Source organism: Alosa pseudoharengus, unplaced genomic scaffold (assembly GCF_046254945.1).
Source record: "Alosa pseudoharengus isolate Yale_2024_CS ecotype anadromous, Long Island Sound unplaced genomic scaffold, YU_APseudo_1.1 YU_APseudo_1.1_scf_19, whole genome shotgun sequence".
Taxonomy (NCBI): domain Eukaryota; kingdom Metazoa; phylum Chordata; class Actinopteri; order Clupeiformes; family Clupeidae; genus Alosa; species Alosa pseudoharengus.
The window spans coordinates 26548888-26576562 of record NW_027468657.1 but is presented as its reverse complement, the minus strand read 5'-3'; the positions used below and the strand labels follow the sequence as shown (position 1 = coordinate 26576562).

Genomic DNA, 27675 nt, shown 5'->3' with positions numbered 1-27675 from the left:
CCTAAACATCAGGCTGTATGACCTTCCTGCTGGTACACAGGCCTAAGGCACAGTTATGTACAATAATATGGACCTCTCCCTGTTGTATACTACACACAGAAGTAACATATGAACACATCAGAAATGAATACAGTGAGAATACCCCAGAATTCTACAGTCCCCCCTCTTGATCAATCAAAAAACAGTTTTTTTTATAGATCAAACAATCGCAAACAGAGTCTGATGTGTCCTAACAAAAAAATAGAAAAATAATAAAACCAAGCATTACTTCTCAGGCACTTTAAGGAAAAGAAAAGAAGTGCAGGCACCTTGAAAGAAAACTTAAAAACTGATTTATGTTGCTGATGATTATCTCACATTCTAAGGGTCAAAAGAAAAGGAAAACAAAGTCTTTTGGAAGTTCAGGAAACCGGCCGGCAACAGTTTAGTTCAAAGGCAAAGTCTCTGTCCCAGATGTTGTCTGTGGCTCCCGGCAACCTCATAGGCACATGTGGAGTGAAAAGAAAGAGCAGTATCAGTTGAAGGATAGTCATGAAAACAATAGTATATATAATTATCTATTATATTATATAGGGGTGTAGCATCCTCCCAACCCTGGTCCCCCAGTGAGTCCACGGTTAACCCGTTGCAGCGTGTTCAGCTCCCTTATGGGTGTCCCCAGAAACCCACCTCTAGAACCAGGACTACGGCTCTGGCCAGATGGAGATACTAGCCCTAGCCCGAACAGGCCGACATGCTGTCTCCCTCGGCCCATGTTATCACTGATGTTCCTCAGATGTTCCTAAACATCGGCCTGTATGACCTTTCTGCTGGTACACAGGCCTAAGGCACAGTTATGTACAATAATATGGACCTCTCCCTGTTGTATACTACACACAGAAGTAACATATGAACACATCAGAATACAGTGAGAATACCCCAGAATTCTGCAGAACTTAACAAGTGTTGGCTTAACAAGTTACCAGTCCAGAACACACAGAAAATTGCAACAGAAAGTTGCCTTTATAATCAACTATTTGTTCCAACAGCATTTAAACAAAGCATTTATAAAATTGAAAAAGAAAAATACATAAGAAGTAAAATAAAATACTGTTACAGTAGTAACTGTATCACATTATCCCAAGCTTCAAAGAGCTCCCCACATCTGTGACAGGCAGACGTGACACCGCTAAATTCTCAGCTTGTTTATACCCCACACTGAATGCATAAGAACGCTAGGCCCATCACTCTGGGGTGTGGTAGCCTACTCTCTGGGATTTATGCACCAAGTATCCAATTTGTGTCTTGAAATTATGTTTGAAATAAATGTCTTAGAACAAAAACGTTGATAGACTTGTATTTTATAGTTAGGCTAGTGAAAAGGAGTTTGATAAGTAGGCTAGTTGAGTTTATCAATAAACATAACAGCTAATGTCATGTTGAGCAGGAGGAGTTGAGCACTAGGCTACCATAAATCCTCAAATTATGCCCGGGATTGATTCTATTTATAGCAGGACAAATAAAGGCAGGTTCCCATATACAAGACGGGGTAACAATTGCCTATACCAACAATTGCCATCAGTCCACTAGAAGACATTGTTTCGATTTAAGTCAATGAAATAACACCTCTTCTGAATATTTTATTATATGTTGTATTGTATTGTATTGTATTATGTTGGTTGGATTAATAGCCTACGGTTGGCAAAGAAAAGTCGTTTTCCTACCATGGGTCTCCAACACAGTTCTCAAGGTCATTCTCTTGCCGCCCCTTTCGAGCTAATTGCCAGAGGCTGAAGCCTACTACATTTAAACACAATTGTTGCGACTCAAAGCATTCCAGCCTACGAATTTTATAAAAAAAAGTACTAAATCATGCATAATTAAACAATAACTCAATTTAGGCTACTTGGCTACGCAAAAAGGTTTCCATTACAGCACAACCCCTATTCAATGAAGGGCTGCCTTGTCTTGCAATAAACAGCAGTGGAAATCCTGACACTTTTTCAACTGCATGAAACTTAACAGTGAACCATCAAATATCTCCCAGATTTCAGTGCCCATCAGTCCCAACATTTAGCAATATAATCAAACAGTCCAAAAGTAAATTAAATCCCAAACCAAACCGAAAATGCTTTTGATAGCCTACCGGTATGTCGCTCCAAACGAAACGCATGTCTAAATGCAGGTTAGAAATATTTAAAAAAGCCTGCCTCGAATACCAGCCTGCCTCAAATAAAGATGATGATGAACAATTTATGCTAAGCAAGTAGCCTGGATTATTTTATGATTGTTAGTAGACAAACTGGCTTCAGATATCCAACAGAATGAATATGAGCTTGTGCAGTCTTACAGTACTGTAGATGGCTGTGGTTTGTGATGTGATGCTGTTAATGGGGAGTTTTACATAGTTAGCGCAAATCCTATATGTTATTATTTATTTAGCGTACCTATAAGCCTTTTTTTCCTTATCAAAAGTGAGGGGGACGACGGCTGTCTCTTCAGCACTGCGGGGGACATATCCCCCACGTCCCCCGTGCCTCCTGCACCCCTGGCTAGCTGGCATTTGCAGCAGCATGCCATAAGACCTGGGATGGGTGTTTACTGTAACCTGTAACAGAGAGCCTCTGGTCTGTGGTAGGGCATGGAGCTCTTCCCCTGACATCCAGCACGTGTGTGTGTGTGTGTGTGTGTGTGTGTGTGTGTGTGTGTGTGTGTGTGTGTGTGTGTGTGTGTGTGTGTCTGTGTGTGTGTGTCTGTGTGTGTCTGTGTGTGTCTGTGTGTGTCTGTGTGTGTGTCTGTGTATTTCTGTGAAAGCAAGGTCACTACTAAAACTCTTGCTACTTCCTTCTTGTTCTGTCATTAGTGCACTTGCTACTAATGAGGGAACAAACCTCTTTGTCCGTCGTATTCTGTCTCACCCCCTTCTTTCCTCAGTCTTTCTCTCTAAGCCATTCTATCTTTCTCGCTTTTCCACTTTTTCCCTCTCTCTCTTTCGCTCTCTCTCTCCTCCCTCACCAGGGGCTGTTTACAAAGGGCGGTCTAACAAAGTCTGACACCAGGCTTTGACTTTTTGGCCCGTTCAGTTTTTGCTGCGGCAAAGACAAAAGCTCACAGCAAATAAACACCTACAGGACTGGTGGCTCAGGATCCTCCCCGGCGTAACCTGATGGAGCTTTTGCCGCGTCCTCAAGAAAGAAAAAGAAAATGTGGAAAAAAAATATAGCACCTCACTGCACAAACAACGTAATCGCTGCAGTGTTTTTGATTCTCCGCCAGTCCTTGGAGAGATTCTGAGATGAGACGAAAAAAGGAGAGAGAGAAAAAGAGGGGGAGAGAGTGAGAGTGAAAAATAGAAAAGAGGCAGAGGGGGAAAGGGGAGAGGAGGATGAATATGGAGTGAAGCCTTAGAGGAAAAAAAAAGAAAGAAAATCAATTGCTTGTCATTCCTTGAAAGTGTAGCAGTCTGCATACGGCGCCCAGGAGACCGAGAGAGAGCTGGTGAAAGAGCCAAAGCCCTGAGCGTCTCTGTCTCCATCACGAGACTCTCAGCACCACGGGCTCTGCTGCCCTGTAGAAACATGCAGCACACCACAGCTGTGCATAGCCTACACACACTACTGTGTGCCCGTGCAATGATTTCAACACTCTGATGTATACTCAGTATGAGGGGTTGGAATCGCCAGACACCTGATGATTGCAGGGTGCAGTCAGATTCACCAGATCCAAAAATAGCTCTGACTAGCGTACAGATAAAATTGTAACTAGCTGTACCTGTTGGGGTGGATGCTGTTGTGTTGATTCAGCCCCAAGTAGTTGCCCCTCTTGGTTATAGTAATGTATAGTAAGCTATATTCTTGGTTATAAACAATCACAGTTTGTTTTATTATTTAGTAGTAGTTTAGTGTTGTGTTATTTAGATCCTGGATTTGAGTTCTGCATGCCTTAAGACGGTGAAAGCAAAATAGCTTAAATGTTCCATGCCATGTACAGAGCTTCTGAAATTAGCCTATTTCAATGAGAATAAGGAATGCCTGGAAAAATGTGTGATTCTTGTCTTAGTGCATGATGCAGCTTGATGCAATACATGGTAAATGGTCTGAATGTTTCTCTGTCTGCTCGAGCTATCTATCTAGGTTTCTTATTCTTTTGTATGATAAAATTGCTCAAAACTGTATCTGTTTGTTTTTTGCAGGCTATGAGAAAACGGAAGATGGATCTGAGAAGACATCTTTAGCTGACCAGGAGGATGCCAGACTCATTTACATCAGTCAGCCTCAGTTCACCAAATTCTGCTCCAACCGAGTCAGGTAATGACGGCACCTCTCAGTGAAATGATCCTGCCATTTGTTTTTTGTTCCCCATTACCCTTTCCTTAGAATGATGAACAAGCTGCTGTGTTCTTCTACATGTTTGTTTTGTTGAGGTCAAAGGAGGATTGTGTGTGTGTGCGGTGTCGGGTGGGGGGGTGGGTCAACTGTATGCATGCATGTGTGTATTGTATACAGATATGTATGTGTGTGGTTTTGTGTGGATCTGTGAAAATCGGTCTTTGTGGTTATGTTTTTCTGTGTGTGTGTGTGTCCTGTGTTTTTCTGTGTGTGTGTGTGTCCTGTGTTTTTCTGTGTGTGTGTGCTTATTGTCTGCATGTTTGTCTGTATCATCTCTCTCTCTCTCTCTCTCTCTCTCTCTCTCTCTCTCTCTCTCTCTCTCTCTCTCTCTCATCCTGTGTTTGAGCAGTGGCTCCTAAGCACCATTAGGCGTGTGTGTGTGTGTGTGTGTGTGTGTGTGTGTGTGTGTGTGTGTGTGTGTGTGTGTGTGTGTGTGTGTGTGTGTGTGTGTGTGTGTGTGTGTGTGTGTGTGTGTGTGTGTGTGTGTGTGTGTGTGTGTGTGTGTGTGTGTGTGTGTGTGTGTGTGTGTGTGCGCAGCGTACCGCATGTCATCTGGAGAGGCGAGCCACAGTCGCACTGCAGCACTTCACGGCTCTGCCTCCACCTGGACTGCACACCGGCACAAGGAATAGGGGGGTGGGGTGGGTGGAACTAGAGAAAAGGATGGAGAGAAGGAGCAGGAGAAAAGAAAGAGAGGGAGGGGGGGGGTCCGAGAGGGAATAGGCAGTGATGCAGTAGTAGGGGAAGACAGCAATGGGGGGGTGCGTAACAGAGCAGCCGTAGAGGAGAAATGAGAAATCAAGAGATGGAGAGCAGCAAGGAACTTTAAAGAACATAGACATGGAATCTCAATCAGTCGACAACATAGTCAATCCAGACAAAGTTGACAAAAATACACATATGACTTCATGAGTAATGAGTATCCTCTGAGAAGATGAATGGATGAACTCATATGACTTCATGAGTAATGAGTATCCTCTGAGAAGATCAATGGATGAACAGCAGTGGTGAAGGACACATAGATCAGTGTTTCCCATACATTGACGTATTTGTGGCGGCCCATCACAATATCAGCATTGACCACCACACAATGATTTTCTATGCTGTACTACTTAAATTGGTTGAAATCCTTTCATTGTTCATTTGCACTTCCTCTCCGTCCCTCAACGAACCTGCATGCACATTTAAAGAAAACATTAAAAATCCTGCAAGGGTTGTTGTTGGTATAGAAGTCGACTTTTTAAATTGTGATCAAATCCGGTTAGCATCATAACCACGTTGCACATTTGTTCAAAACTGTGAACACCCCCTGTCACCTACCACCATACATAGAATTCAATTCTGTGGGAAACACTGGAGATGCAGACAAGGAAGAGCAGAGCAGAGCAAAGGACATGAGGCCGTGTGGAGAGCTAACAGCAGGAGCACACTGCCGTGCTGCACTGGGAATAAGGGGAGGCATTGTTGCTAATGCTGAGAGGCCAGATACTGCAGCAGCTCAGCCTAGCGCCAAGTCATGTGTGCGGCTTATAGTGATGTATGACCCCAGAACGCTGAGAGTGTGTGTGTGTGTGTGTGTGTGTGACTGTGAGTGTGTGTGTGTTTGACAATGGCTTGGGTGGTGGTGTGTGTGTGTGTGTTTAAGTTGTTTTTGATTGATGTGATGTTGACATTGTTGTGGTATAGCTGTGTGTGTGTGTGTGTTTTAGGGGTGTAACGGTACACAGAAGTCACGGTTCGGTTCATACCTCGGTTCGGACATCACGGTTCGGTACGAGTTCGGTACAATGGAGGGAAAGGCAAAACAAAAATGCAGAAAGCATTTTTTTTTTGTACATGTCTCAGGCTGTACCACCTAGTCATACAGTCTCTTCCCTGAGCTATCTGCAACAGCCTGAAGTGTGTAAGATGTAGGCTAAACAGTACAATAAGTGCCCAGACTCAATCTGTAACTTGTAAACAAAATAAGACAATCAGCTATAAAACTGAAAATAGGCCTACAGCATCTCTTATTTCTGAAAGTGCAAATTACATAGAAAATGATTTTTAAAAATCCACTTAAGCAAGACCTTCAACATCTGTGTTTAGTTGTATATGGAAGAGTCTACAATTTGCCTCAATATTTTTCATTGTGTGTAAAGTAATAATCTAGCCTACTAACTGTGAAAATATCACACTATTTTGCCTTTTTTTTTAAAACGAAATTGCTTCTTTCATTTCATAAACAGACTACAACTAGAAGTCACGTGACTTTGCCCTTTGACGTTAACTCACCGTAGCATGGTTTGTTTATTAGCCTGGTTAGCGTTGTCACTTTATTTTACTGTCTGCACTTACACTACCAGCTCCTCATGTGAGAAGTTACAAGTTACCCCAACATAAAGGTAATTACCACGCGATTTACATAGCTTTCTGTCATTACGAAATCATTTAATTTAAGCCATAGGTTTTGGCCCTATTTGTATGTGTATCCAAAGGCTGCTGAAGCGCACGGGAAGTTTCTTTCCCCTCGTTTCAGTGATTGGTAGCCTACATCATCTGGGTGATGGCTTCGAATATGTGTAGCATTTTTTCCACTCACATACCCAATGCTGAACAACGCCGACACACAATTTCATCTTATCCACCACTCTTTCGCCTGTACTAACGTTACTGTAACTGAAGTTCTCAAACTTGCGATCTTAAAGAGACCAGCGGATCCTCTAACTCTTGTAGGTCTAACCTTAGTGCTGCTAATGACTGACGGACTCGACCGACGACCTGACAAAAAAAAAACATAGGCGCCAATCAGAGCTTCAGAGCTAAGGCGAGGCTACAGATTAGCGTTAGGTGTCGCTAAAGAACTCCCGTAACTCTCGCTACGTAACAGTAATTGCGCATGACATTAATTAATCCGCACACGAGTTTTATGTATTTTTATACCATGTATTCTCCATGTAAATTCATGCACCGAACCGTGACGCCCGTACCGTTTCGGTTCAATACGAATACATGAACCGTTACACCCCTAGTGTGTTTGTGTGTGTGTTTATGTTGCTGGATATAGGTCTGTGGCTGGTTGGTGAGGTGTGTGTGTGCGCGCATGTGTGTGCACATGATGGACATGACACTCTCCCTCACCGGGGCCAAGAAGAGGTTGCATTCTAAGCATCTTTATAGACATCCACTCCATCCCTCTCCTCCTCCTCTCCACCTGCCCCCCCTCCCCCCCTCCTCCTCGGGTATCTGTTTTTTATGATGAGCTGGTCCAGTAAGGCTGCATGCTAAATAGGCCGGACAACAAGGATTCCCAGGGTGTAATTGGACTGAAAGCTAATACTCTGAGATTAGGCTGGCGTAATGCTTTTACGGACGGGAGAGACAGGCCACAGACAGACAGGCAGACTGACCGAGTGGAATTTGTGAGGTCCTCTGCATTGATGCTTTGTTGCTTTAGCTGGTGAAGGGTATCTGCAGAGGTCAATAGGATAGAAGTCTCTTTCTCTCTCTCTCTCTCTCTCTCTCTCTCTCTCTCTCACTCTTTCTTTCTTTCTCTTTCGGTCTGACTTTCTCTCTCCACACACACACAGATCTTAATCCAGCAGTCTGTGAACCTCACCCCCAATCATCGTGGCGGTATTTTTAAGCCAAGAGGTGACATAACACTGTAGCTTAGAGGTGTCTGACATCTCACCTTTCTCCTTTAGCTAACCTGCGGCATGTTGGCTTCTCTCAGGAGACTCATTAAGAACCTCAGCTCTCCCGTGCTCAACCACAAGACGCCTGAAGGAGCAAGAAGACATTGATATTAAAAAAACAGCTTGAGTCAGAGGGTTCTCTCAGGTGCAGGTCACTAGGACAGGTTCTTCTCTTTTTTCACGTCAGGGCTAAGAGTCTAAATATATTCAGCTTTATTTGAGTTGATTTAGCTCAAATGTTTCTCGCTGCATCGTGGGGGTGGGGTGAGGGGGGGGGGGGCTCTTCCCTGACATCTAGAACATGCAGGAAACGCTTTAGTGGTTGTTAGTGCATTCGCAGCTGTGTGTGTGTGTGTGTCGGATTTGTGTGAGGTCAGCCGAACATCCTCTGGCGTCACCGCTAACATTTCCTCAAAATCATGAAAAATGGAAATAAGCACCCTCCACCAAAATGTCCTCACTTCCTCTTACTCCGTGTCCTCCGCCTCTGTGTCCGTAGTGCTCGTGCAAAGGCAAAATCCATCAGAACAGGCTCTTAAGGAGCCCGAAGAGGCTTAGAGGGCCTCTGGCTCGGTGTTTGTTCTTTCTCGAAAGATCATCTGGAGTGACCTAGGTATAGTAACTTAAGTGCCCTAATCTGATTCGGCCTAATTAGAGAATGAATGAGATTTAAAGCTGCGTCGACCGCTCATGCAGCTAGCGAAAGGAGAGTCAGGCCTTTTGAGTCATGTGTTTCTATCCCCACAGGCTGACCCTGAAGAGCAGCACCACAAATGAATGGCTATTTCTATGAGATGTAGGCTTAAAGGTAAAGGGCTGTGTGTGAACACTGTAGGTGTTTTGCGTGCACACACTGAATGGAAAAACAGTGGAGGACAATTTCACTGAATTTGATGGAAAAGTGTATTGGATTCTAATCAAAGACCTGCAGCCTTTAAGTCCTCTAACACTGCATTGCAATCAAACCACACAAGAAGCAGCCCTTCAGCGATGGACTCCTCTCCTCTCCTCTCCCCTCCCCTGGCTTGCTGTGTCAGCAGAAGAGCCTCACTGTTCCTCATTGCAGACCTCGGACATGTGCTGGACTGAAGGGTGATGCGTGTGCCTGCGTGCGTGCGTGCGTGCGTGCGTGCGTTCGTGTGTGTCTGTGGTCAGCAAGGCCTGTCAGGCGATGTCTGCTGGGGATAAGAACGTGATGCGGAGGATGGCAGGTCGGTTTGGACCTCAGTGCCCTCTCCGGCCTGTGCTTCAGCAGAATTGACAGGACAAGCTGTTTGCCATTGCATGTACCCCCTCCAACGTAGCCGAACCCACCGTCACCACCACCCTCTCCACGCCCAGAGTGCTGACCAGACGGCTTCTCAGAGGGAGCGGGTGCTCACAAGGGTGTAGAGTGGGCTGAAACATGCACACGGAAATTCTATTCATAATTCACATAGGCAATCACACACACGCACGCATGCACGCACATATACACACGCACACTATACACACATACACACACACACACACACACACACACTCAACTCAAACACATGCAGGTCATGCATGAATACACACACACACATACACCCACCACAGCTCCCATGTTAATGGATCCATGCATCCACCTACGCATTTAGACACACAAAAGATATACTCATTTTGATATACTCATTTTGTTCTTTCTTTCTTTCTTTCTTTCTCTCCCCTCTCTCTCTCATTCTATCCTCCTCTTATGCCCATAAAGCAGCACTAAACAAGCTCAGAGGCAGGTGCACATTAAAAAAGCCCAGACTAATCACCCCCCTCCTCCCCCCAATCCACACCCCCGCACCCCACTCCTGCACTGATTGAAAGCTTTCACGTCAGAGTCTGTCAGCAGACTGGATCCTGACTGTGGATTCACTCTATCGATCAGCGCTGAAGTCTTCTCCAGGCTAAATGTGTAATAAAGCAGTACTGGACAAGGCCTTTGCATTGCCACAGCCATCAACACTCTGATCAGCAGGGGGAAAAAAACTATATCGAACAGCCGTCAGGCCTAGCAGGCTATTAACTAGTCTGCTAATGGATTGCCCCAGGGTAGGTTTAGGCTGTGAAAGCAGTTGTTTTGGGGGAGAGAGGGAGCATGTAGTGGCTAGCTTACAAATGGGACAAACTTGTTTTTTGGAAACAATGTAATGGGGGCAGTGGTAGCGTAGTGGTTAAATTGTGGGTACAATTCCCGGCGGGTACAATTTGCCGAGTTGCTCTGGGGACAATGCAACAATGCCCTTGTAATATAATCGACGTGTAAATCGCTCCAGAAAGAAGCATCTGCTAAATTAATACATGTAAATGTAGTAAAATTTGCAAATTGTATTTTGGTACAAGTTGGGAATAACAATTCTGTGCCAGGCTGTGGTCATCAGTCAAGTTATGCTTGGTTTAGACCAGAGCCTGTCTACTAGACATTCTCTGGTTTAGACTAAAGACATTTTATAGCAGTTTAATCTATGCCTGTATGAGTCCAATGTTCAGGTGAAACAAGCGAGTAGTCAACCTTTGCCTTTTATGAAACAGTAGGAAGTACTGAGCAGCACAACAGAACCAGTCATGAGTCATGTGAGTCACCCTGCCCCTGCCTGCTATTACCAGAAACGACTCAATTAATCCCACTCTTCCTCTTCAGAGTTCCTTAAAAATACAGTCACTGGTGTCAGTTTCAAATTTGATGTTGGGAAATGACGACATTTGAGGATTGTGTTCCTTATCGCAGCTTATCTTCAACATGTACTGTAGATTTCATCTCCATTACTTCATTTAGCTGTAATATGCCACTAATCAAACATTTCCTCTGTCCAATATAACATTTATCCATTCATCTGTCCACTTTATTGTCACTGTATGTCACATACTCTATTGCATTTAGGTTTAGGTTAGAGTTGTTATTCGGAATAATTGTATTACTGCTCAAAACCTAAATAAAACAAATTTTCAGACAGAATAATCAGATTTCCCTGAATTCCAGATGTTGTGTTGGCTATGGGGTTGTGTGCTCGGTCCTGTGGCCTGGGTCGTCCACAGCCTGTGCCTGGGGACGAGCTATCAGCGTATCAGTGTCTGAACAGAGCATCCATCAGAACTATAATCAACATTAAAGTCTCTCTCTCTTTCTTTCTCTCTCTCTCTCACAGACATACAGACACACACACACACTCTCCCTCTCTCTCACACACACAGACACACACACTCTCTCTCTCTCTCTCTCTCTCTCTCTCTCTCTCTTTCTCTCTCACACTCACACACATACAGTACATACACACAGACATACAGACAGACACACACACACACTCTCTCCCTCTTTCTCACACACACACACAGACACACATACACACACAGCCTCCCTCCCTTTCTCTCTCTCTTTCACACACACACACACATACACCCTCTCTCTCTCCAGCTGTAATTGCTTACATTTTATAGGGTGGGAAAACACAAATGGAGATGGAAAACAGACAGAAAACAGACAGCAGATGTGATTGCTTGACAGGCGCTGGAGAGAGGAAGACCAGTCTCTGTAAAGATTAGCCAAAAGAGGAAATGGTGGCAATGAGAGCCTCCAGAGCCCAGCCCAGCCCAGCCCACTCTCAGGATGTGACTGTGTGGCCTTTAATCAGTGTTACCCGGCAACAGCATACAATCCCCTTTCCCTGCAGTGATCTCATCTGTGTGAGGTCTGTGCTGATCAGATCTGACCAGCCCCAGCCCCAGCCCCCCGCCCCCCCCAACCTCCCCTCACAGCAGACCACCAGTGTACCGGCACTGGACAACAGATCCTGACATCAAACATCACAGACTGAGTGCAACACTATTAAAACCGATCTCGATCTCTCTCTCTCTCGCTCTCTCTCTCTCTCTGTCTCTCTCTCTCTCCCTCTCTCTATGCTTTGATGAGGGGCAGGGCAGAATGTCTGAGTTATCAGCAGGGGATCTGAGAGGATGCGCTGTGTCAGTGAAGCAGCCAGATAATGAATGAAAACGGCATATCTATGGAGGAGCTATCAAGGAGCCGTGTGCCCACCTGCAACCATGTCCTCCCCACATCTGCACCCTCTCTTCATTTCAGCTCTCTGATTTCTCCCTCTCTCTCTCTTTCACTCTCCCTCTTCCTCTCTCTCTTTTTCTCTCTCTCCAAACTAACCCCTCCCCTCTCTCTCTCTCCAAACTACCCCCCCCCCCCCTCTCAAACAAGGCTATGTAGGGTTGAGCTAAAATATGGCTGAACTTACACCTCCCTGCTATGTTCTAGGCTGGGAAATTAACTGAATGTAGTGATACCATCATTTCTAACTTTCTGCTGCCAAAAAAATCTCATGATGATTTGGTATGGTCATCACGGTCATCTTTAGCTTGGTAGGCTCTGTCTGACACCATGGCGTGCCGGCTGGAGTTTGTTCAACAGACTGAGAGTAAACAAGCTGCTGGTGCAGCTCGGGGCGTATATCTCCACCCAAAGAGCCGGTGCACCTCGGCTACTAATGCGCACCTAAATCAGTGGAGGAGAGAGACCGAAAGAGAGAGGTGGGGAGAGAGAGAGATCGAGAGATGGAGAGAGAGAAATATAGAAAGAGAAAGCAAGAAAGAGAGAAAAGAGAAACCAAGAGCATGGAAGAGAGACTGAAAGAGAGAGAAAGACAGACAGAAAGAAAGAGAAACAGAGAGAGAGAGAGAGAGAGAGAGAGAGAGAGAAAAGAGAAACTGACAGAGGAAAAGAGAGACTAAAAGAGAAACCGAAAGAGAGAGAGAGAGAGAAAAGAGAAACTGACAGAGGAAAGGAGAGACTAAAAGAGAAACAGAAAGAGAGAGAGAGACTTAAATGAAAGGTGGATGAAGAGAGGGCATGGGGCGGAGGGTGGCGTGCTCCCAGGGGCCTGTGCCAGTCCTGTGCGGGTCCCATAGCTCACGTCTGCCAGGGACTCTTAACAGCCCCACAGCCAGTGCTCTAGCTCACCCTAATTATGCTTTATGGACATGAGCTCTGCTACAGAGCACCATCCATCACGCTGGGCACCCCCACCCCACCCCCTCCTCACCTGCCAGCCCGCTCCATGGCTGCCTGAGCTGGAGAAGCAGGACTGCCGCGGTGGGCGGCTGGGCGTGGGTGGTGGATCGGTGGGTGGTTATTTTGCTGAAGGAACTGGAGGCGTGTGTGTGTGTGTGTGTGTGTGTGTGTGTGTGTGTGTGTGTACGTGTGTGTGTGAGGATGGTTGTTTGTGTTCAGAAATGCTTGACCATCTGTTGCTGAACCCACACGTTTTCTTGCACTGGGAAGATTATGAAAACGACCATGTCAAAAAGGAACAAGAAAAATGGCAAAGGGGCAAAGCAAGTAGTCATCTAAAATACGATGGGACATTTGCTGTTGATGTTTTTAACCAGGTTATTTACATGTGATGTTTTATGCCCTGCTATTTATGATGGGATAGTTGAAAGAAACTAAACAGTGTTTTCGATATGCTCTGAAGTATGTCATAAATAAATATAGTTGTTTTTAATTTTGGAATGTTTTGGCATTTAGTTTAAGTTAATGTTGTAGACCAGTAGAATCTCATGTTATAAACGTTGATCTATTAATCAAATGCCTTTGTTTTGTCTTCCTTTCCTCTGTGTGTCTTCTCTCCTCCCTTGTGTTTTGCAGTACTGCCAAGTACAATGTCCTCACCTTCCTGCCACGATTCCTATACTCTCAGTTCAGAAGAGCCGCCAACTCCTTCTTCCTCTTCATCGCACTCCTACAGGTAAGCATAGGCCAGTGTGTGTGCGTGTGTGTGTGTGTGTGTGTGTGTGTATGTGCGTGTGTGTGTGTGCGTGTGCGTGTGCGTGTATGTGAGAGAGAGAAAGAGAGACTGAGAAAGAGAGAGGGATGGGGAGAAAGGGAGAGGACGAGATCTAGAAAGCAGTGTGAGGGCATTTAATTAATCAGTGAAACTGCAATATACAAATGTATTAGCGACATTACTTTCTCATGCCCTCCCATCAATACCCTTTGTTCTGGTCCCAGAGAGCTGGTATTGCTCAATAGGCCTCTACCACACAGTACCTTACAGAGACTGAAGAGGAGCTACAGCTTCCCAAGACTGCTGTTGAAAATCGTGATTCATGAGCATCTTTTTATAGCCCCGTCTATCGATGGCTTCCCACGTCGACGGCAGCGTTCCCCTCCCCAGCAGGCACATGAATGTGGAACACTCTGCCCATTAGCCGCTTCCTGCTGTCTCCACACCTGGCCAGCCTCGGCCCCCTCTCTCCTGCAGCTCCACGCTGCTCCATGCGCATTGCACCCACAGGCTCAGCAAAGGGGACGTCTGGACACAGTGCCGCGCTGCACTAGGGATGGGCAAAATAAGAAATAAGAAATGACTGTGTCGCGTACTAATATGTGGTTGCGTTATTGATATACATTTTAACTATATGGGTCGATGTACATACGATGTCGTGCTGCACTGGTGTGCGTCTCCGAGAAGCATCGTTGTGCACCGACCATGATGACAATGGGAAAGTGTGGAGAGGATGTGGAAGAATGGTCACCCTCGCTCTCATTTAATGGTGGTTAGTGCACAATGATTCTTTGAGAAAACCATCCCAGGTTGGCACTGAGGGACTCTGCCACCAATCCTGCTCTGTGTGTGTGTGTGTGTGTGTGTGTGTGTGTGTGTGTGTGTGTGTGTGTGTGTGTGTGTCTGTGTGTGTGTGTGTGTGTGTGTGTGTGTGTGGTGTTGAGGAGCTTTAGTCGTCTGTTTGTTTGTTTGTTGGTTTTTCTGCTGACAATCGTGGCTCTAATGAGTGACTCTGAGGGCGTGTAAAGGCCTGAGCCGGTGACCTTGGCTAGCGCCTGCTCCGGAGAGCAGGTGGTCTGAATCTTCATTACCCAGCTGACAACACGGTGGCCTTGCGCTCTCTTTCTCTCACTCGCTCCCCTGTGCTCTCTTTCTCTCACTCGCTCCCCTGTGCTCTCTTTCTCTTCTATCTATCTCACTCTCTCTCTCTTTCTCTTTCAATCTCATGTGTGTACTCTCTCTCTCTCTCTCTCTCTCTCTCTCTCTCTCTCTCTCTCTCTCTGTTGCGTGTGAAGAAGTGCAGAGAGGTAAAGAGGGATGTAGCAAAACAGAATAGGTTGACACACACACACACACACACACACACACACACAAACACAGGGCAGATGTTTCTGATCACCTGCACAAGGTAAACAGAGATGGAGCCCTGATGTTTGTTTGTGTGTGTTTGTGTGTGTGTGTGTGTGAATGCCTGTGTGTGTGTGTGTGTGTGTGTGTGTGTGTGTGTGAATGCGTGTGTGTGTGTGTGTGTGTGTGTGTGTGTGTGTGTGAATGCGTGTGTGTGTCTGTGTGCTTAGTAGTGTGTATCATTCCTATTTCCTTCAAATGTGGTAGATTTTCAATTTTATGTCCATTAAGATAAGAATTTACAAATGTAGTAGACGGAACTGCAGATGAAATCAGAATTTCAGCATGTCAAGTTTAGTTTTGATGCCTAAAATGATCTTATTAGGGTAAATCCACAAAGCCTCATTCATTGCCTGGATTAGTTTATCTTCCTAGTATTTCTTTTCATCCCCGGGAAAACACCAGCAGCAGATATACTCCCGCAACCAACCAATCAACATGTCATCACCGACTAAAGACCAATGGCTGCCCTCCCACCCCGCATGAGCGTTAGGCCTGATAAGCCCATAACGCTGTGGTCAGATGTCCTTTTGAGTGAATGACCGATAAGCTACACTATGAGGAAAAGACTGATGTGATGCCTAGTTGAATGGGACTGTGTAGTCTTGTAGACCTTTGGCCTCCCCTGGTGTGTGTGTTTGTGTTTGTGTTTGTGTGTGTGTGTGTGTGTGTGTGTGTGTGTGTGTGTGTGTGTGTGTGTGTGTGTGTGTGTGTGTGTGTGTGTGTGTGAGTGAATGGCCTCCCCTTGGGTTGCACGTCTGACCTCCTCTTGATAGATGGCCTCCCAGAGTGAGCAGGCAGTCACACGGGGCTGACAGGCAGATACTTCATCCCTGTACAAGTCCCTGAAGAGACCTGAAAGAGTGTGTGTTTTTGTGTGTGTGTTTGTTTGTTTGAGGGCGGGGTGGCTTTGCATGTATCAGAGGGAGAGTGTAGGTGTGTGTGTGTGAGAGTTCCTATGTGGGACTCTGTATGTGTGGGGTTGTGTGTGTGTGTGTCAGGGGAGGCTGGCAGCTCATGGAATGCTTCCCTCTGGGATCTTCAGATGTGAGCATATGGGCTTTTGCTGAAAGGGTCAGAGAAGTTGATGTGTGTTTGCTCCATTACTCTGTGTCCTGCCCCTGTTGCGTGAATGTCACCATCCTGTGTCCTTGGCCTGACACAGAAGGACTGCCTGTGTAAGGAGGAGATTGGGGGGGGGGGGTATTTTAAGTGCTACACACTTATGGTGTGTGTGTGTGTTTGTATGTGTGTTTGTGTGTGCGTACGTGAATGCACACATGAACTGTATGTGATTATTTAAACCCTTATTAGTACTCTGGGACTAAAGCTCTTGCTAACTTCTTGTCCCCCTTCGCTCCTCTCTTCTCCAGCAAATCCCAGATGTCTCTCCCACCGGCCGCTGGACCACCCTGGTCCCCCTCCTCTTCATCCTGGTGGTGGCCGCCGTCAAAGAGATCATTGAGGACCTGGTAAGTCAAACGCCCGCGTGACACACAGTCCCATATGGCAACATGCAAAACAGCATCTGGAGGAGTAGGGCCTAGTTTCCTATGTACACATGGCTTAAGCATGGTCCGAGACTAAAAGCTCTTTTTCAATGGAGACTGAAGTGCTCTTTTAGTCCAGGAGGACTAGGCATAATAATCTGTGTCCAGGAAACTGGCCCGTAGAGTAAATCTGATAAAGCTGCATTGCCCCTAGCAGGTCTTTCATATTGAATTAGAAATGAAGTATTTAATTGAAAATGTTCTATTGCCCCCCTGTGCTGCCCTGCACTGCTCTAGCACCCCTCTTGCTCTTGCTCTTGTAGCCCAGTCAGTGTTGCTGAGAGCCATATGGTCATGTGCTACCCATAATTGTTACATAAATACCTAGTAATGTAGAATTGTCAGTGACCCAAAACGTTAATGGGCAGCTGAGGCCGCGGATGCAGTTCAGTGGCGCTCTCGACTCGACGCCCCCGTTGGGACAGTTCATTTCAACTGCACTCACGTACAGGAAGTCACATGACCACTCTGCTAATGGGCCGCAAATACTTTAGGAAGCCACACGGGACACACACTGTCTGTCTGTGCAGGCAGAAGACCGGAAAAAGGCTATTTTTGTGGAACTTCTTTTATTTATTTTTTATTTACTTATTTATGTTTGTGGTCTCTGAGTTGTAACTGGCTTACTGTATACTGTATTACAGCTAAAATGCCCCACATGTTGTCAGAGTGGGACTATGGGGTATTTACTTGTGGAGCACTGCCAATTGATTAGGAGAGGAATCCCCACTGAAACTAATAGTGTTTTCAGTTGCAGTGAAAGGGTGAAACGGTCATGGCAACGGTATCAATTACGCAACCTCCTCACGTGTTTCATGTCTTTGACGTGTGTGAACTGGACATCTGAACGCTACAGTTATAGAGCTTAAAATATCCTTACAGTTTGACCAGTAGGATCGATCCATCACAGTGATGTATAGCTGTAACAGCAGTCACAGGCAATAGGTACAGTAGTAAGATGCAGTGGGTATGTGTAGATGCAGACAGTTATTTTAGATTTAGACAGATATATTTCTTTTTTATATATATAAGGATAAATGCATGTAATTTTAACATTGGAATGTTACTGCACTTAAACACTGCAAATGTGCCAGTATTGCTCAGCTTTACGACCACAGTCCTTTTGGTAAGATGTTTTGAAAACCACTGAAGTTACCAGTTTTGGAGCTGGCAAAGCACAAAAGAGTAGATTTTATTTTGGGACCTGCTAAAAAGAGTCTTGTGCAATTTCTTCTGCGTAACAGACACTTTTCTGTTGTAACTGAGATTGCATTCATGTGATGTGAGCTGTGTCTGTGTTTGTTTGTGTGTGTATGTGTGTGTGTGTTGATTGCCACATTCCTGATCTAACTTGCAAATGATTCATGGAGATTCACTGTTGTAGGCGTTGCTGGAGAGCTTGGCCCATTTCTGTCCACTATTGCCCAGCACAGTGAAAACAAGGGAGGGGATTTGAAGACTCCGTTGCCGTTTTGTCACCCAAGGAAATCTGCTGTTCTCCTCTCCTCTACCGCCTTAGTTTCGCCTTAGTGAAGCCCCTTCGCTGTCTGTCTGGGGGTAACATGAAGTGCAGGCCCTGGTGGTATAGGTTTGTCGATAGGCTGCAGATGCAGGACCTCAAAGTGCCAACTCGTAGTAAAATCACTTCCCTGCTGCTGTCTTGAAATAAGACACTCTATACGGTCTCCTATCGGGCCAGGTGTCTGATCACATACTCTCTATCTCTCTGTGTCCTAGCGCTACTCTCTCTCTCTCTCTCTCTCTTTCTCTCTCTCTCTCTCTCTCTCTCTCTCTCTCTCTCTCTCACACTCACACACTCACTCACTCACACACACACACACACACACACACACACACACACACACACATATATATATATATATACACACACACACACATATATACACACACACACACACACACACACACACACACACACACACACGCAAGCACAAGCACTCTCTCACTCACTTACACCATCACACGTCTGCAGCCCCCTTCCCTCCCCTGGGTTATTGTACAGCGCAGCAGTTTCTACCAGTACCTTTGGCCAACTGTGTGTGGCTCGGGAATGATGGCGTTGGCAGTTAAGGTCGTGTGTCCTGTGTGCATGTGTATAGGTGTGCGTGCGTGCGTGCGTGCGTGCGTGCGTGCGTGCGTGCGTGCGTGTGTGTGCGTGCGTGTGTGTGTGCTCCCAACTCTCATAGTAGTACAGACCTGCTGTCAACTGTTTCACCTCTCCCTGTGTCATCCTCTGTGCCTCATAGACCAGTGGAGGTCCTCCTGTTTAAATTCACTCCAACTTATTTAGTTATATTAACAGACACTAGCAGACACCTTTATCCCAGGTGACACGGGTTCACAACGGCGGGGTCGGGACTCGAGGTTACGGCTGCTCCACTATTCCCCACAATGATAGTGAATAGTAGTTTGTTAATCTGTGAATTATTTATTTTTGTCTGATCCCTGATGTATGTTCAATCCAAACACTCCTGAACATAAACAAAATAGAGTCTCCTAAATGGAGACATCATGTCATTTTGTTATGGAAATTTAGCGAAGAAGTGCAGTAATTACTGAAGCTCGGTGACGTCATCTCAGCATTTAGTCGTTTAGACCTGAGGTCCAGTCTCCAGAGCTGGAGGTGAGAGGGGCATGTAGAGAGGAGAGGATGCCCCCTCTGCAGGATCTTCTCCTCCTCAGTCTGCTGCTTGTGGGCAACAGAGCTCCTTTGTTGGGCTGGAGGTGACCCGTAGGCCGGGCTTGTGTTTCGCTATCTGATGTCCAGCTCACCAAATCTGATGGGAATTTCACACAGGATGCGTCTAGCTGGTCACCAAATGTGGCACATTCATAGCATAAGCATGCGGATACACACACACACACACACACACACACACACACACACACACACACACACACACACACGCACTGTCTATGCCCATTCTCTAAGACTGTGTGCTCTGTGAGTCACGCTGTGGACTGGAGGAGGAGTGAGCCACCATATAAGCCATCTTCTCTCTCCACGCCTCCCTCAGGGCCTGCATGATTTTAACACTTTAATCTAATGATCACTTCACCTCCGCAGGAGGAACAAGGGAGAAAGGGAGGGAGGGAGGAAGGGAGGGAGGGATGAGAAGAAAATAAAAATGTAAAGAGCCCCCCACCCCACCCCCCTATTACCCTTACTGTTACCAGCTTCACTACACTGCATGGGGAAATTGCCCAGCAGTTCACAGCACCTCTCCATAACACATGCTCTGACACACACACGCACACACACACACACACACACACACACACACACACACACACACACACACACACAGAGATATGCACATGTCCTGGCACACACACACACACACACACACACTCCATGGCTCAACCCATCACACACACCTAAATGCGTATCAGGCAATGAAGAGGGTTTATCTGAGAGCTTTAACTTGCCCCTGTTGCTGCAGAGCCGATGAGCACCGCACGAGTCGTCGACCGTTGATTAAATTTCACAACGGGGAGCGAAGGTATCCGTCATATTAAACGCTATCAGCCGCTCGCTTCTTCCTGAGAGCAAGAGAGAGGGGAAAAAGAGAGGGAGAAAAGAGAGAGGGAGAAAGGAGAAAGGAGAGGAAGAAAGGAGAGGAAGAAAGGAGAGGAAGAAAGGAAAGGAAGAAAGGAGAGGGAGAAGTGAGAGGGAGAAGTGAGAGGGAGAAGTGAGAGGGGAAAAAGAGAGGGAAAAAAGGAGAGAGGGAGAAAGAAGAGAAGGAGAAAGGGAGAAAGGAGAGGGAGAAGTGAGAGAGGGGAAAAGGAGGGGGAGAAAGGAGAGGGGGAGAAAGGAGAGAGGGAGAAAGGAGAGAGGGAGAAAGGAGAGAGGGAGAAAGGGAGAAAGGAGAGAGGGAGAAAGGAGAGAGGGAGAAGGTACTGCAGAAGATTTCCTCAGGCGATTAGTTTTGCACAGAAGACCCTAGTGTGTATGAAAGGACATAAGAGAATGTCTCTTGGTACCTTAATGGAAAGTTTTTTTTTTAAATGTTGTGTTAATAATGCAACATTAGTAAGTTAATGCCAGTGAGCCTTTGTGAAGCGTCTTCAATGCTGCAGTATATCAAGGTTTCTAATGACATCATACGGTCTGCCTGTGGTACATGTAGAATCTGAAACCTCGTCATGTCACTGAAATCTCTGTTAGTTGCCCATGTAGATGTGATTCCTTCTGACGGTGCACAATGACCTGCCTGCATGTTTTTCTATTTGTTTGTGTGTGTGTGTGTGTGAGTGTGTGTGTATGTGTGTTAGCGGGAGTGACTCTCTGTGCTGTGGGCAGTAGTGTAATAGCCCTGTCGGATTGCAGACGAGCATTTCGTTAAATATACATGCGGTGCTTTTTTATCGTGTCCTTGGGGCAGGAGTCAGCTTCTCTCCTTTACGCTAATGTTTGGAGAGCTCCGATCGCTCCCTCTCCCCCTCCTCCTCCTCCTCCTCCTCCTCCCGGTGTAAGCAGAGATCAAAGCGGCTGTAATCTGCTGCAGAAAGTCGACTCCGTGTCTGACGTACCACTTTCCCCTCGTGTTACATCCTGACCCCGTCTCTACTCTGATCACCGTTACCCCAAGTTCCTCTTTGAGGGAGTTTTGTTTCTGAGCTACAAAATAATTTTGTGTAACACTGTATGTTTGTTGAACTCTGAGATGTTTATATTGTATTCCTCTCAGGCTAACGTGCATCGTTTCTTTCCATCTCTTCCAGAAACGGCATAATGCAGACAGTGTGGTCAATAAGAAGGAAACCCAAGGTGAGGCCTTTTCACAGTATAATTATAGCCTGCCATGCCCACACTCTTATCCAGCCCATAGCACTATAACCAAAGATCCTCCGCTTTAACCCTCTCTGCTATAACCCTTAAAGGGGTGGGTTTTTGAACATTCTAACATAAGATTCCGTTCCGCAACAATTGAAGGTTCTAAAATTCTACAGTGTATGTTGAAGTCAATGAACCCAGATGTTCTTTAGAACGTTCATTTTCCAACATTCCCGTCACACCGGTGTCAAGTCAAGTCAGTCAAGTCAGATTTATTTGTATAGCGCATTTAACATGCACAGAGTGCAACCCAAAGCGTTCCACATATAAGACATTGTCATTGACACAGACTAACAAAGACAATAGATTCCGGACGGAGCGGCGTAGTCGCCAGCCTACCCGTGACACCAAGACATACAAGACATACAACAAACAAATTAATAAATGAAATAAATAAAAATTAAAAATAAAATTAGTCTAATTTCCTCCAAGGGCAAAGTGTGAAAACTGCGCACAGCTGTGTCTTCACGATGCAACACCAACAAAGTTCTTTATAACTGACCAACCCGGAGAATTCACTGGCAGTCTGGAGAGCACTGGAATGACTAGACAGTCCGAATTTGTGATGGGCGACCCTGCTGATTATCAGCTCGGTGGTCCTAGACAGTGACCGTTTGTTGTTTGTTGTTTCATGGTTGACGCAGTCATCAGAGTTTCTTAGCACTCAATCCAGACTCTAGGCACTGGTAGATGCTAGCATAGCAGCTCGCATGTCAGCCGCAGCTCGGTGGTCGTGGCAGCTGCAGATCTCTTGCAGATTGAAGTTATAGGCACCCTTGCTGAGCAATCCCTCCGTCCAGACATTGGATGTGCAGCGTCACGGATGGATGAGGGACTTCAGAGATATAAGGCAGGCTAGCCAAGGCGCTCATCAGCCCAATGGAAGCTGGTTAACGTTAACTTGTAAAAACATAAATAAAGAGTGATTACATTTAACTAGAAAAATAAATACAAAATACATTACATAAAATTACGAACATTACATAAATACAAACAAAAACATGATGCCAGACGGAGCGGCGTGTCTCGCCAGCGTCCCCGTAACCTAGCAACCTTGTTAAGCTACGGCAGCTATAGTGCTACACACTGGGGGCATGATTATGAACAGAGATCTATGTGAAAAATGGCTGGAATTCTCCTTACGGTAATGCATGCCCAAAGGTAACAACAGTCACAGTTGTTCAACTTGTTGCTAATATGTCAGCATGTTGTTGAATCCAATCAGTACATGGGGTAGAATCAGCAGGCCTACTCAAAATCAGGGGGGAGATCCGGCATAGATTGAACTCAAACATTTAACTGCGAAGGAATGGAGTTACACCTTCACTTACAGCTAAAGCTAACAGAGGTTGTCTGTCTATGCAACTATGCATTTGTGAGTGTCTGTTAGTGTATGTATGAGTGTGAATGTAATGTGTGTGAGTGCATGACATCTGCATGTGTGTGTTTGTCTGTCTGTCTGTTCCATTCCTCTGTGGGGATGCTCCTCTGTTGCTTTCCGTGTGCTCTGAGAGGCGGTTGGGCTTATGTGTTTATCTGGCTGTGTTCTCAAACCTCAGCACGGCCACATGAGCCTCCTGACTCTCCAGGCACACTGAATAGGACATGCCACAGAGGAACTGCTTCTGTGGAAGGGAAGCAGGCAAAGTGATAATGATATCTCTCTTACTCTCTTTCTCTTTTGTCTGTATCCTTTCTTTCTCTCTCACTCTGCCATCTCCTTTCTTCTCTCCTCTTGTCGTCCTTTCACATTCTGTCCTCCACATGTCTACTCTCTCTCTTTCTACCTCTGTTTTTCTCTCTCTCACCTCTCTTGCTCCCCCTCTCTTCAACTCTCTTCTGCCTTATTCCCTCTTTCCATCTCTCCCTCTCTCTGTATCATCCACCCCCCCCCCTCTCCCTCCCTCCCTCCCTGTTTCTCTTTCTCACCCCCACCTGCAGTGCTGAGGAACGGCGCCTGGGAAATAGTGCACTGGGAAAAGGTATGCATACCTCTCTCTCTCTCTCTCTCTCTCTCTCTCTCTCTCTCTCTCTCTCTCTCTCTCTCTCTCTCTCTCTCTCTCTCTCTCTCTCTCTCTCTCTCTCCCCTCCATGTTCTCCATGGCAGATGGTTCCCAGCCCAGCCTGTGTGCGGTAGCGTGAAGGTGCTGCATTCGTAGACGGTGTCAGACACCGGCTGGCTGGCTGACAGCCCCATAGAGATGGCTGGCATGAGTGCTGTGCCCCTTAGTAAGGGTGGTCATGGGTGGTGCAGGGTGCTCACTCTGACTGGGCGCAGTGTGTGATGGGCTTATGGAATGCCAGACACTGATGGAAATAAGTACAGGGTTAAGGTTAGGAGAAGGGTAAAGATTATTTTGGGTTCAGAGCTGGGCTTAGCAGCTCGTAATGCTACCCTCTTACATGAGCATTGCATTGTACTGAAACATAATATTACGAAATATATGTGATGACATTTACATTGATGTTTGTTTCATTTAGGACATTATCAAAACTCTTTAATGTCTCTTAAACTTTTAAATGATAAGCAGTGGGTACTAAAAGACCTGTAACTAATGCACTACAAAAGCATCCTTATTATAACTCCGCCTCCACATCCATCTGCTCCGCCTACTACCTATCCCGCTCAGCTGATGTCGTTGGGTGATGGGGCGTTTTGCGACACAGTGCAGCTTTCACTCTCCGTGTTTTTAATAAAGCAGCTGGCTAATTAAGATGTCAGTGAAAGCGCAGGCTCCATAATAAGCAGGTGCGGAACGACTGGAGCGCAGTTGTGTGTGGAGACAGCAGTGCGATAATTACCCCGTGATTGCTGCACTGTACGTGACGTTGTGCGGCGGCTTGCGCACTTCTGATTCTCAGGGGTGTAAAGTGTGAAAGCACTCCTACAGTATAGTTTCCCCACCGTAAGCTCACGGGAACACAAACCCAACAGTCAGAGCAGAGGTGAGTGTTTCCACACTGTGTATATCTGCAGCTCAGACTGCTTCTTTACAACCCATACGTTTCAGGTAGACACCTTCATGTTCTCTTTATGTTGATGTGCACAGGGATGGTGTGTGGATAATGTGTTGGTTATGTCTTTTGTGGAGTTTTTATTGTTTCGCCATGCATATTGCAACAGCTCTGTTAGATTAGTGGCACCCATGCTATGAAACAGTTTGTACCTCATAGAATTGTAAAATTGCCACCATTCAACATTTTTAAGACTCATTTTCTCTGGGATGCTACCGTTTAAGGGAAACATAAGACAGTAGCAAGAGAGTGGTGTAATAGTTGAATGAAAGCCTTTTTCTCATCTAATGTCTTAACTATAACTAGTGTTTGTCTTACAGGTAGTGGTGGGAGATATAGTTAAAATAAATGGCAAAGATTACGTACCTGCAGACGCAATTCTGCTGTCATCCAGGTACAGGATTACTGCTGAAGTCCCAAGGAGTCTTCTTCACATCCTGCCCCCCCCCCTCCCCCTCCGACTCTCCACTCTACAGAGGAAGTGATGGCTCAGCCCTGAAATGATGAGAGAGAACAAACACAAAGCAGTTCAAAACAAAATAATGTGAACTTATATGATATACTATTGAAACAGTATGTTTAGTGCTAAGGGAGTGTTGGAGTAACTCAATGAGAGGTGCATTGTGGGAGCCATCACTTCCTTCTGGAGTGTGCTGTGCCGTTGGATAAGCACAGATCAGCAGTACCGACAGACTGTGTCTCTCCTTTCCTTTTCAGAGTCCCTCAGCAAGCCAGGCCTCATGCGCTGATGCTTTTCTCTAGTTCAAAGTATAAATGTCCTCAATGTTGAAACAAGTACATCTGACTAAATCGACTGAAGCATCACACTTGACTGTTATGAGGATCATTAAGGGTCCATGCTTTATGAATGTGATATGGGGTCTGACTTGATTCTGATGGCTTTTGAAAACAAAACAGAAGACCAAAAGAAACGATTGTGGGTTTGACATTGTGTTCTTTACCTCCGTAGACTGAAAGCATTTGTCTCTCTTCCTCCCTGTCTTGGTTTGTCCTCTCCTTCCATCTGTTCTGCCCTCCTCCTCTTCCTCCTGCTGCTCCTCTTCCTCCTCATCCTCGACAATCATCCGCCACGCTCTGTCCCACTCCCTGCTGGTGCATCGTGGGTAACTCGCCAAAGGTGGCGGTAGGGGAGATAGTCAAAGCAGCCAACGGGGATCATCTCCCGGCAGACCTCGTCATCCTGTCGTCCAGGTCAGGAGTGGCACCGCAACGCACCTTTTGGATGGGGTATTGTGGGAAGGGGACACAATAGGGGTCCCCCACCCCCCCATCCCCATCGCAAAGGCACTTCCTGTTCTGAATAAACAAGAGGGTTGCTCAGATTCAAAGCTGCACATCACTGATCACCACTCACCACTGACCAACACAGAGAGACTGATTTCCTTTTCCAGCCATAGTCTTCTCTGTGTAGGCAGAAGTCAAACTGGCTTAATGCTAAATGGAAATGCCAATTGGGCATCACACTACTGTAAACATTAGTTCCCCTCTCTGTGACAGGAAACGTTGTCTTACTGAATGTCTATTGTCAGTGTTGTGAAAGCATACTGATGCTCTGTACCTAGGCAGATGTTTTTTTTTCTTCTAAGAAAAGCACTGGACTGCACAGTGTAATAAAGTATGCTAGCCGGCCAAGCTTACATCACGGTGAAGCAATTCTTCGCCCTTCTTTAAAAGAAAGGGACCCTTTGACTTCAGTCGGCAGATTGTACTTCTGTGTCGTAGACAGTGCAACGCATGGCTTCAACGTAAGCTGCTTGGCCCCGCAAGAGCTTAGGGGCCACATCTGTGATGTGACTCATTGCATGCTGTCACATCCCAATAGCAGCACGAGTCTGCCTAGTCTGCTCGCAAGTATCTATGGTGGTTTGATATTTAAAACATATTTTTTTACCCCCCCCCCCCCTCTAAACCACTCCTAGTATCATAGATACTTGGGCTGTTTCTGTGTGCTGCGGTTGTTAATGGAGCCTCTGTGTTGTGGTTTAGAATAGAATGGCTTTGTGCAGTGCAGCAGCCCTTGGCAAGGTGCCCATAGTTTAATACCTAGCATAGTTTTCCAGCTTTTCCCTCATGGCTAGTCTTGGCAGCACTCTGCAGTAGGCAGATGTATAGAATACGAAAATCAATGCCCCTTGGTCACCCGTTAAGTATGAAATATACAGGCAATTAATTAAGCCATATTTCTTCTTTCAGGGAGCTCATCACACACGCGCACACACACACACACACACACACGTGCACATCACCCGGTCAGTGAAATTAAGAGTGGCTGGTTGGCACCCTAAGCACTGTCTCGCTGTCTCAAACTGTCTCGTGCCCAGTGGCTGCTTATGTTAAACACCCCATTTTGTCTGCTGTGACACTTGTGCCCGCTCTCCCCACGCCCCAGTTGCATGTGCCATGCTCCCACTCAGAGGACAGCTGGACTCGACAACAACACAGACAAAGACTGAGAGAAACACAGAACAACATAGTACACTATTTAAACATTCCACTTTACGGTACTATAAATGCTGTCTCTAGGTTCACATGAATGTGCTGTGTTTCATAATATGTTATATACCGTGTGCAAACTATACTATAAACACTAACTTTAGTTTCATAAGACTCACTTTCATGAGAGCACAACTGTTTTGCTTCATTTGCTCTGTAGCATATGTGCTGGTGTTACATACCACACAACTGCAAAACTACTCATAGCATTGTCTTTGTTTGTGAAAGTTGTGTATCCAGTTGTTCTTTTTGAGTAGGCTCTCCAGTGTACGGTGTAAACAGATGATATTGACAGCTGGTTTGTTTGTGGATTAGCTTTTTAAAAAATGTTTTATACAAATCTACTTGTAGACTTAAAAGAACAGTATAATTGGAAACAATCCATTTAAATACTGGTCTTTGTTCATAGTGTTTCTTTAATGGTTCAGATCCGAGAGTTACTGTAGAGAGTAGCCGTAGTACTAGTGAACAGTAACTAAATGCCAG

At 45.8% G+C, this 27675-nt stretch overlaps 1 protein-coding gene across 3 annotated transcripts in view; it reads left to right on the top strand.

Moving 5' to 3' along the window:
• atp8a1 (ATPase phospholipid transporting 8A1) overlaps positions 1-27675 on the top strand; it is a 149749-nt gene that overhangs the window by 24012 nt on the left and 98062 nt on the right. For all 3 annotated transcript variants that reach the window (XM_076292132.1, XM_076292131.1, XM_076292134.1), the window contains exons 2-7: positions 4172-4286; positions 13707-13806; positions 16626-16724; positions 21549-21594; positions 23602-23642; positions 25814-25887. In XM_076292132.1, the coding sequence (XP_076148247.1) occupies positions 4172-4286; positions 13707-13806; positions 16626-16724; positions 21549-21594; positions 23602-23642; positions 25814-25887 (475 nt within the window). The remainder of the gene's footprint in view (positions 1-4171; positions 4287-13706; positions 13807-16625; positions 16725-21548; positions 21595-23601; positions 23643-25813; positions 25888-27675) is intronic.